Source organism: Carlito syrichta, unplaced genomic scaffold (assembly GCF_000164805.1).
Source record: "Carlito syrichta isolate Samal-C Ts95f unplaced genomic scaffold, Tarsius_syrichta-2.0.1 Scaffold302426, whole genome shotgun sequence".
Lineage (NCBI taxonomy): Eukaryota > Metazoa > Chordata > Mammalia > Primates > Tarsiidae > Carlito > Carlito syrichta.
In genome coordinates this window covers 150,224-161,983 of record NW_007246522.1, presented here as the reverse complement: position 1 = coordinate 161,983, position 11,760 = coordinate 150,224, and the positions used below count along the sequence as shown (strand labels likewise).

General features: G+C 43.2%; 1 protein-coding gene across 1 annotated transcript in view; it reads right to left on the bottom strand.

The window, feature by feature from the left end:
- CEP89 (centrosomal protein 89) overlaps nt 1-11,760 on the bottom strand; it is a 66,111-nt gene that overhangs the window by 1,580 nt on the left and 52,771 nt on the right. The window contains exon 18 of the mRNA XM_021711636.1: nt 3,337-3,506. Coding sequence (XP_021567311.1) covers nt 3,337-3,506 — 170 coding nt within the window. The remainder of the gene's footprint in view (nt 1-3,336; nt 3,507-11,760) is intronic.

Genomic DNA, 11,760 nt, shown 5'->3' with positions numbered 1-11,760 from the left:
CCAGCGCCTCCACAGGCACCGCCGGCCGGCGAGAGCGCTCAGGCTGGGCCGGCGCCCCGGCCCCGGCCAGGAGCCAGGCTCGGAGACCCACGGCGCGCCACTGTCCAGGCAGCTCTCGGGAGTGTCTGCGTCCCCCAAGGCCCCTCAGGCCCTCGAGTGTTGAGCGCAAGCTAACTCGACTGCGTCTGAAAGACCCCAGACTTCCGTTCTCCGGCTTAAGTCGCCCAGACGTGCGATCAACTCCAGCTCGCGTGTTTAGCCGGACAGCCGACTCGAGACGTGGGGAAGGAAGACCAACCCGGGGAGGCGGGCAAGCAAAGCGGCAGCCCTCCTCCGAGGGCAGCAGCCAGGCCCCGCCAGCTCCTGTCGTCTGGGGCCGCTCCGCGCCGCTCCGCCTGCAGCCGCGCTCGAGCCGGCCCGGGCGTGTCAAGGGCCCGAGACTGGACGGGCGGGGGCCGTCTGCAGGGCCTCCAAAGAACTCTGCTCTGAAAGGCGAACACTCTCCTGCGGGCCTGTAGCCACCGGCCCGCTCTCGGAGGCGTCTGGAACTTGAATCTGCCCTGATCCTCACGAGCGGACGCCCCGACCCTGACTGGAGCCAACGAAGCGTCAAAAGAAGCCGTGGCGGGGCACGCCTGTAATCCCGGCTACTGGGGAGGCTAAGGCAGGAAGAACAGTTGAGCCCGGGAGGTTGAGGCTGCAGTGAGCTACAATCGTGCCACTGTACGATAATTTAAAACAAAACAAAACAAAACAAAAACAGTAAAAAGACATTTTTGAGACAATTTGGGAAAAATGAACTGGTTAAACAGTACACTGGACACAGCTGACAAGAGACTCAGTAAACCAGAGTATGAACAGAAGAAATCATCCAGTATGCAGTTCAGAAAAATACAGGAGATTAAGAAATTATTGCTAAATGTAAGAATGACATTGAGGACCTATCATTAAGTCCTTTTGTGTTTTAAAGAGAATTATTATAGCCCATTTTCAAAAATTAATAACAAATTGACATGGCTCCAGGTCAGAAATGTTCCCTGGCACCAAAGAGAAACAAATGTAAATTTTCTCTAAAGAGACACATCCTCAATCCAGGTCCTCAGTATCCCAGATTAAATTCAACCAAATATGCATTAACAGTAAAAAAAGTACTGTACATAGAAGGAAATAAGCCACATAGAGCAAGAATCAACAAAACCAAATTTAAGCACCCCCAAATTTCAGATTTTGGAATTACCATATAATATAAAATAACTATGAATACAATATTAACATAAATCAAAGATGAATTAAAATAAGCAAAGGCCAAGAATTTATTTCTTTAAATGGCCAGGCAGATTTTCCAAAGAAAACTTCTGAAGATGAAATATACAGTTGTTGAAATAAGAAACCCAATGGCTGGATTATAGAACATTGAATACAGATGAAGAAAGAATTGATAAACAGGAATACTGAGCAGAAAAAATTACCCAGAATGTAGACCAGAACAACAGAAAGATGGAAATTTGGAAGATAAAAGCAAGCGGAGGATTCAATGAGAGGAACATATATTTAATCTGGAACACAGATTATTTAATCTGTGTTCCAGATGGAAATTTAGGAAGAATGGAGAAAAGACAAGTTTCTGAGAGACTGGGGGTGGGGGGGGAAGGCAGATTAACCACTGAGATTTTTCTAGAACTAGTGAAAGACATAAAATCGCAGATACAGAGTATAACTTATGCCAAGTGAATAAATAAAAAGAAATTTATAATTAGACACATAACATTGAAATTGCAGAATACAAAAGACAGAGATCTTAAAAGACCACTTATTTTTAAAAAAACAGAGCAAAAGGCTTCTCAACAGCAAAAGGCTCTCAACAAACCGGGAAGAGAGTGGGGAATATGCTGAGTGAAGATAACTATCAAAATGGAATTCAAAACCTGGCAAAAACCAACAACTTCTGGGGCTAAAAATAATGATATAAAATAGATCTTTGCTTTTCACTTTCCTGTGTCTGTATCTAGATGTAATGATACTAGACAATAGCAGCACATGAATAGGCCATGCAATAAGAAAAATCGAATGTATAACTTTCAACCATAAAAGCATAAAAAATGGAAAGTGGGAGAAAGTGAAAAACAAAGTTTTATTTTATTAATCAAATTCTAAACCTCCTACCTGGCAAGAAAGCTGGTATTGCCTACCTTTTTTCAAAGAGACCATTTATGGTGGAAAGGTGGACTTCTGTCCCTACCACATCTATGTTAGACAGGGATTCATTCTGCCTGGCATTAAGAAGAATCCAGCTGATGGGAAACATACACAGAGGTCTGCATTCTGCATGGCATCAAATATACTGCTGGTGCTATAACTTGAAGAAAGTAAATCCAAGAATTATTACGGGTCTTCTGCATGCATAGTTTATATTCCAGCCTGTCAAAGACAACACAGCCACTTGGAAAAGGTCAACTTAAGTGTGAAACTACAACAATGTGAGAGGACCATCAAGTTCACCTTCACAAAGCAGATGATATTAATACACTCCTCTATCACACTTGAAGGATAAAAGTGTGACTGATATAATATTTTACACCCACAGAGTACACTTTGCACTTATAATCTTAGGATTATGATCTTACAAAAAAGGGAATGATCAGAGATATTAAAGTTCTCAGAGATTTAAAAAAATAGGTTGGGTGTGGCGGCTCATATCTGCAATTCCAGCACTTTGGGAGGCCAAGGTGGGAGCAGTGCTAACGTGGTAGCTCAGGACCAGCCTGGGCAACATATTGAGACCCTGTCTCTACAGAAAAAACTAAAATATCAGCCAAATGTGGTGATCTGCGCCTGTCGTCCCAGCTACTCAGGAGGCTGAGGTGGGAAGGAACACTTGAGCCTGGGAGACGGGGACTGCAGTAGGCTATGACTGTGCCACGACCCTCCAGCCTGGGCGACAGAGCGGAACCCTGGCTCGAAAAAAAACCTCAAGCAAATAAAATAATAATAATAATAGCATAAATAAAAATTAATTCACCAAAGATGAACAAAATCAAGAAAATGAAACAAAAGTAATCAAAGAGAAGGAAAAGAATAGAAAAAAGGAAAGGTAGTTCAAGGACTGGCTGGACTCAGGGCATCCAGTTCAGACAACAGGAAGTTTCAAAACAGAGAATTTAAAAATGAGCAAAAAAAAAGTTAAGGCCAATATAAAATTTAGATAACGAAAATGCAGAAACAAAATGAGACAATGAAATAAATAAAGCTTGTCTAGAGAGTTTTAGCCAACATCCTGCGGGCACAGAACAGGCGGCTGTGCCCTTGGGCCCGCAGCACGTGGGCGGGGCAGCTCACCTGTTCTGCTGCAGTGCCTCCTCCAGGACGTCCTGCTTGTCCTTCAGCATCCGATGGAGGTACCGCATCTCCTGCTGGTACTGAGCCGTCTTGCCTGCGAAGTCCTCCTGCTGCTCCATCAGACGGTGACTGATGTCACCCAGCTTCAGAGCTGCAAGTTTCTTAAAGCCCTGCGGGAGGAGGAGGGACTCAGTGACCAGGGGATGCTGCCTGGGGCCCAGGTGGCCGGCGCCTCCTGGCCACACTCCCTACCTACCCCTGGCGGTGCCAGAGCCCACTAAGTCAAGCACAACCCAGGCAGGTCTGGTCCAGGAGGGCCAGTTCGAATCCTGAAAGTAATAAAAAGTGATAAATAATTTCAAGTACAATAAAACCAACTTTCTAATTTGTATTACGCCTGTTTTTATATACTACAAACAAAATCAAAACATAAAACATCACCATCACAGAACAAAGTAGATGCTCCTGCATACCGATCTATTTCTGCATTTTTTCCAGGACACTTTTTAACCCCTGATCAACTGGTAACTAATGTTGACACTCGTCAGCATTATTTTACCTCGCCAAGAGAGTTTCATGGAAGAAACCAACAAGGTCAAACAGATAACTGAGATAAAAGCCTGAGTCATTCATTTTGTTTCATTTTTATTGTATAGTACTTAAGGTTCTGAATTACCCTCTAAGTAGTTCTAAGGTTGTTGTCACACAGAGTCTGACATGTAGTTCACACAGATTTAATTTTTTTTTTTTTTTTTTTTTTTGAGTTGGAGTCTCACTCTGTCGCCCAGACTGGAGGGCAGTGGCCGCTCCCGGCCACCGCAGCCTCGACCTGCTGGGCTCTGGCGATCCTTCCGCCTCAGCCTTCTGAGTAACTGGAACTACCGGCCAGCTAATTTTTGATTTATTGTAGAGATGAGGTCTCACCGAGTTGCCCAGGCGGGTCTCGAACCCACGGGCTCAGGCAGTCCACTCACCTCAGCCGCCCAAAGGCGTGGGACTACAGGCTGAGCCACCGAGCCCAGCTCAGATTTCATTTTTAAAAGAAATTTGACATTCAATTTATACACTGTCTTTGACCCAAGAATTGGTTTAGTGCAGCTTTTACACTTTATTTATTTATTTTTTGGAGAAAGTAGGATTTATTGAGAGAACAGAAAAGCTCCCACAGCGTGAAGGGACCCAAAGGGGTAGTTTTTACACTTTTAGATTAAAGAACCTTTTTGCTTTCTGATTTGGTTTATTAATTTCTGGTTTTCATATTTGTGATCAACAAATGTCTACATTATTTCTACTTTAGTGAGGCTTTCTTTGTAGTCAAGCTATAATTAATTTTTGTTACTGTTACTTAAGAATACAGGGAGGACCCAAAAAACCCAGAATTTATTTATTAAAAATTGTGTTTTTATTCTTCCATGTTTAGACTTTAGTCACCTTCAAAGTACTCTCCATTTGATGCAATACATCTATTGAGATACTTTTTCCACTGTTCAAAATCAGTTTTTTTGTTTCGTTTTGTTTTGTTGTTTTGAGTTGTAGTCTCACTCTGTCACCCAACTTGTCAACTTGGATGCCTTCTGTGCTTCTACCATTTCTTGTTTCACCTCTTCCACAATGGCAAAACATTTCCCTTTTGAGAACTTTTTTCATCTGGGGAAACAAAAAAAAGTTGCCCGGGGAGAGATCGGGTGATACTGTTTCTGGTCAAAAACTTCTGAACACTCAGCAATGTGGCCAGGTGTGCTCGTAAATCACCCATCATGAAATGTACAGATGTGTTGAAAGAATCTCAAAAAAAAAAAAAATTCACTGAAGACGAACACAACCTCTCACAACACTAGCTCTATGCTGATGCCGAGGGGTTCCTAGAACACTTACCTAGAGGGGGAAGCCTGATTCCAAAAGATAATTCCAGGGTTGTTTTTTTTTTGGTTCCCCCATATACTCTGATTATATTGTTAATTCTTCTATATTCCTATTTATATTTAACTTCTTTTTTTTTTTTTTTGTAGAGACAGGGTCTTACTATGTTGTCCAGGTTGGCCTCAGCAAGCTCCCTAAGTGCTAGGATTACAGGCATGAGTCACCACTGTGCTTAGACACTGCTTAGCTTCTTGATTAGTAGGGGACCAAGAGATGCAGATTAAAGCTCCTGTTCTTACTAAGCAATATTCCCAAATTGCTGGATTATAGGCATGAGCCACTATGCCCAATCTTTGCTTTCTTTCTGTTGCATAAATCTGGGTTATCTTCACCCAGCCTTTTAAATCTTTCAGAAGCACTTTGTTTCAGTTTACTCTTTGAATCTAGCAAGGAAGAGCATTTTGCTTTATAATCCAATCTAAAAAATATCGTTTTCCCTGATGGGTGAATTGAGCTAATTTACATTTATTTATGTGACAGTTTTGTTTGGTCTCAGTTTTGTCATTTTATTTTGCTGTTTGTTCTACATATGTTTTTAAGATTTTTAACTAACGTAGTCTGTTTTCTTTGCTCTTGTTTGCTGTTATAATTCTACCATTATTATTATTATTATTTTATTGTTTTAAGAAACAGAGTCTTACTGTTTCCCAGGCTGAGTGCAGTAGAACAATCACAGTTCAATGCAGCCTCAAATTCCTGGGCTCAAGTGACTCTCCTACATAACTGGGACTAGGTGTATACCATTATACCCAGCGAATTAAAAAAATTTTTTAGAGACAAGGTCCTCTATGTTGCCCAGGCTGATATGGAACTCCTGACCTCAAGTAATTCTCCTGTCATAGCCTCCCAAATAGCTGGGATTGCAGGACAAAATACCCTGCAACTCCAGGCTCTAATTCTACCCCTTAAATAGATCTCTTGATTCTTGTGGTTACTTTTATACTTATGTGGTTATATTACACATCCTTAGGCCCTTTTTTTAGATAGTGTCTATTGGCTCCCTATCAATGGCAATCATGCATTACCACTTACTACTTGATTTTTCAGCTTTTTTTTTTTTTAATTTTTTTTATTTTAAAGATGTGGGGTACAATTCAGTGTTAGGTATACAAATGCTCACTATGCAGGTCCCCTTGTTGATGAGGTGTGCCCTCCCTCCCCAGGCAGACTCCCACTACTGCCAATCCCGCTTCCCCACCCCCCTCCCGGCAGTTTCCCGCTACAGCCAATCCTTTTCTTATAGTATTATGATAATTGTTCATGGTCCGCTTATGAGTGAGAACATGTGATACTCGGTTCTTTGTTTCTGTGAAAGATCACTCAGTATTATAGACTCTAAGTCCACCCAGGTTGCTGTGAAATTCACAGCTTTGTTCTTCTTTACGGCTGTGTAATATTCTATCGTGTATATGTACCACATTTTTTTTTTATCCAGTCTTCTTTTGACGGGCAGCACGGTTGGTTCCATATTCTTGCTATTGTGAACAATGCTGCAACAAACATACATGTGCAGGTATCTTTTTTATAGAGTGACTTGAGTTCTTCCAGGTATATTCCTAGTAGGGAGACTGCAGGGTCATATGGAAGGTCGATTTTCAGATCTTTTAGGAATCACCACACTATTTTCCACAGAGGCTGTACTAGTTTACACTCCCAACAACAGTGTAGATAGAAGTGTTCCCTTTTTGCCGCGTCCTCTCCAGCATCTGTTGTTTTTTGAGTTGATGTCCTGACTGGAGTTAGGTGGTATCTCAGTGCGGTTTTAATTTGCATTTCTTTGATGAATAGTGAGGCTGAGCATTTTTTCATGTATCTGTTGGCTGCTCATATGTCTTCGTCTGAGAAGTGTCTATTCATCTGTTGCCCACTTTGTAATGGGGCTGTTGTTTTTTCTTTTCAGCACATTTGAGTTCTTTGTAGATCCTAGATGTTAGGCCTTTGATTTTTCAGCTTTAAATGATATCCTTTGACTCATTACATATATGCTATCAACAAGTTTACTTTCTATCTTCCTTCCCACTTTGCCTGTCATTTCTGCCTTGGTTGTGTTATTTCCCCATTGTCAGAAAACATTTACATGCTATTCTATCCGCCTTATCATCATTTTAAGTCTTATTTTATTGTTAACTATATTATTTGCTCACTATAAGTTAATGTTGCCAAAGTTTCACCCGTTATTTCTCGGTTGGTACAACGCACACGCATGGATCCTCAGGAAGGGACAATGGAAGAAATGTTCCCAGAGTTGTATATGTTCAAAACTGTCTAAAGGGCAGCTTGGCTGGGTCAAAACATCCTTGGTGTGCACCCTCCTTCCTGGAGTACTGATGGATGGCACTCTGCTGTTCTCTGGCATTCAGGTTCTCTGGCATGCTGGGAAGTGATGTCGATATGGTTTTCTTATGTCTGGGTCTTTTGCATGGGTGTTCAAGGTAGATGCTTTTTGGTTATCATAAAGTCATATGTCTTGGTGTCAATTTTCCCCAGGTATATAATATGCTCTTTCAATATGCAGATTCAAGTCTTATTTCAGAAAAGCTTTTATGAATTAGTTGGGAGCAGAGTAAGCCACTGTCCTGGTCTCTGCTTTGGAAACTCTAGCAGTAAGTATATTAGGTCTCTGACGCTCTCTGCTGAACTCCTTTTACATCGCCTTTTCTGCTCTTTTGTCTTTGTCTTTCTCATTTCTACCCTTTATGTCCCTTATTGTGCTTTTATGAGATCCTTCTCCGATAATTTAGTCTGGATTTCTAAAGTGGTTTCTCTTTTCCTTCTATTTATTTCCTTGTTGTGTCAGTTCCATTTCACATCCTCCTGCTCTGGCCATCTCTTCTTGAGGTGCCTGTTTCTGCTCTGTGATATTTCTTCCTAGCTTTCTTTTCTTTTTTCTTTTTTTTGAGTTGGAGTCTCACTTCATCACCCAGGCTGGGTGCAGCGGCACGCTCACGGCCACCCCAGTGTCGACCATCTGGGCTCAGGCGATCCTTCCGTCTCAGCCTTCCAAGTCACCGGAACTACAAGCGTGCGCTACCATGTCCAGCTAATTTTTTGATTTATTGTAGCGATGAGGTCTCGCCAAGTTGCCCAGGCTGTTCACAAACCCTTGGGCTCAGGCAATCCCCTCACCTTGGCCTCCCAAAATGCTGGGATTACAGGCTTGAGCCACTGCACCCAGCCTCTTCCTAGCTTTCACTGTTTTATTAAGTTGATCTATCTAGCTATCCCTACCTGCTTTTGGTGTTTAGGTTGTAAGTTTTTTGTTTTCTGTTTTGAGTTGGAGTCTCATTCTGTCACCCAGAGAGGAGTGCAGCAGCATGCTCCTGGCCACCACAGCTTCAACCTGCTGGGCTCAGCCTTTCCAGTAGCCAGAACTACAGGCATGTGCCACCACAGCCAGCTACTTATTTTTTTATTTATCGTAGAGACAAGGTCTCGCCAAGTTGCCCAGGCTGGTCTCGATGGGTTATAAGTTTTGACCTTCTTTGTGGCAACATTTTTTCTGACAAATCTTCAGCAGCCTTATTCAGTAGGAAAGTTATACTTCAGTTTTTCTTCTGTTTCCTTAACGTATTTTTGCACAGAGGCCACCGAATTACTTGGGACGAGATGAGGCTCCTGAGGTCTGCCCCTGCAAGCCCTTCCCAGGTCTCTGAACTCAGACTGGCTTGGAGGGGCTTCTGCCGCACCCACAGGTGTTCAGATCTCATCTGGGCCCTGACTTCCAAGGCAACATCTCCCTTTTAGAAGTCATACCCTGCTGAGGTTTCCTGGGATGCCTCCTCTGGATTGCCTCAAGGCTTTTCTTCTCTTCACTTCTTCAGAGATGCTGACCGGTCTAACCTGGATCCTGCTTGTACTTTATTTCTCTGGGTGAACTCTTTTTACTACTCCCATTCAGAAGAATCATAATGACATGGATTCCCAAAACCAACTACTCTGAAGCTCACACCCTCTCTTTTAGAAATAAAAGCCAGCAGGAAATCAGGAAAAATATAAATAAGAGAAACACCCACCAAGGAAAGTTCAATTTCTCATGGTACTTCTACGTACACGCCCCTCATTAATAGCATGGCATGAGACTCTCTGATACAGAGTTATTACTTTGTACACTGCTTTTAATGTGTTGAATTTCAAAAATAATTTATTTCATTCATTGCCTTTTTTTTAGACAGGGTCTCACTCTGTTGCCCAGGCTAGAGTGGAGAGGTGTGATCATGGTTCACTGTAGCCTCTAATTCCTGGGCTCAAGTGACCCTCCCACCTCAGCTTCCCAAGTAGCTAGAACTATAGATGTGCACCACCACACCTGGTTCATTTTTAATTTTTTGTAAAGACAAGGTCTCACTATATTGCCCAGGCTAGTCTTGAATTCTTGGGCTCAAGAAATCCTCCCACCTCAGCCTCCCAAAATGTTGGGATTACAGACACGAACTACTGTGCCTGGCTTGCTCCCCAAATATTTAGTGAATTTACCAACTGCTATGTGTCAGGTGCTATTCTAGGTGCCTGGGACATACCAGTGAATAAAAACACTGTCCTCGGGAAGCTTACAGCCTAGTTAGGGGACGTAGACAATAACCAGTAAACACAATAAACAAGTCACATAGTCTGTTAGAAGGTGATGCCATCTATGGAAGAAACAACAAAGCAGGGTAATGAGAATCAGGAGAGTGGAAGAATGGGTGAACAGCAATTTAAAATAGTTAAGGTATACCTCAGACAAGGTGACATGTGGATATTCTAGCGGGGGCACAAGCATGTCAAACTTATGAACAATTTAACTAATAACAACAGAACAGATGCCGTATAACTATCCAAGGTTGTAGAACATTATCAGTATCCTGGAAGCCCCCAGTGTCCCCTCCTTAGATATCAAACTCATTTTTTTAAAGATATGGGGTCTCAGTCGGGCTTGGTGGCTCAGTCTGTAATCCCACGCCTTTGGGAGGCTGAGGTGAGTAGATTGCTTGAGCCCGCGGGTTCGAGACCCGCCTGGGCGGCGAGACCTCATCTCTACGATAAATCAAAAAATCAGCCGGGCGTGGTAGCGCGTGCCTGTAATTCGGGCTACTCGGAAGACTGAGGCGGAAGGATCGCTGGAGCCCAGCAGGTCGAGGCTGCAGTGGTCGGGAGCGGCCACTGCACTCCAGTCTAGGCGACAGAGTGAGACTCCAACTCAAATACATAAATAAATAAATAAAGATACAGGGTCTCAATATGTTGCCCAGGCTGGAGTGTGGTGGCTATTCACAGGTGCAATCATAGTTTACCCTAACCTGAAACTTCTGGACTCAAATGATCCTCCTGCCTCGGCTTCTCAAGTAGCTATAGGAACACATCACTGTGCCTGACTATTAATCTCATTTTGGCAATAATCATCTCCCTACTTTAAAAATAAACTCTTGGCCAGGTGTGGTCAAATTGCAATCCCAGCATTTTGGGAGGCTGAGGCAGGAGGATTGTTAGCCCAGGAATTTGAAGCAGCCTGGGTAACATAGTGAGACCCTGTATTAACCAAAAAACTTAAAGATTTGCCAGGCATAGTGGCACATGCCTATATCCCAGCTGCTTGGGAGGTTGAGGCAGGAGGATCACTTGAGACTAGGAGTTCAAGGCTCCAGTGAGCTATGATTGCACCACTGAATTTCAGCCTGACTCTTAAAAATTTTTTTTAATTTTTTTAAAAATTGAAAAAAAAGAGAAAATGACACATTTTGCATGTGTGTCACTAACCATCCACAGAGTAAAGTACTATAAGGTTTCAATGGCAGAAATAGCACCTCTCGACTCATTAAATAAACTTTGGTTATTTAATACTGTGCAGCTGTTTAATACATGCGCAGCTATCATGAAGCTAATGTCCAGGCTTTATCACGAAGCCTAGCATCTATGGCTCAGTTGGACAGCAGGAATCCGTTGATGATGTTTAATACGACGGGGGACACTCCAAAACACTTATAATTAACTTTGGAGGGCGGGCCCCTTTGTCGTACAGGCGTCCCCCGCTAGGTAAGTGTTCTAGGATCCCATCGGCATCAGTGTACCAGCTAGTGGTGTTGTCAGAGGCTGCATTCTGAGAAAGGGCCTGAGTTGTGGCCAACAGCTGACTGGTTCCTCCATCACGACAATACACCCGCCCACACCGTGCTGAGCTTCCGGCAGTTTCTGACCAAAAAATGACATGACCCCCATGCCCCACTCTCCCTATTCACCTGCTTTTGCCCCAAGCAACTTCTTCTGTTTCCCCAGATGAAAAAAAGTTCTCAGCTGGGCATGGTGGCTCACATCTATAATCCCAGCACTTTGGGAGGCTAAGATGAGATGAATGCCTGAGTCCACGCATTTGAGACCAGCCCGGGCAACTTGGCGAGACCTCATCTCTACAATAAACCAAAAAATTAGCAGGGCGTGGTGGCGCATGCCTTTAGTTTTTGCTACTTGGAAGGCTGAGGCGGAAGGATCGCCTGAGCCCAGCAGGTCGAGGCTGCGGTAACCATGAGATTG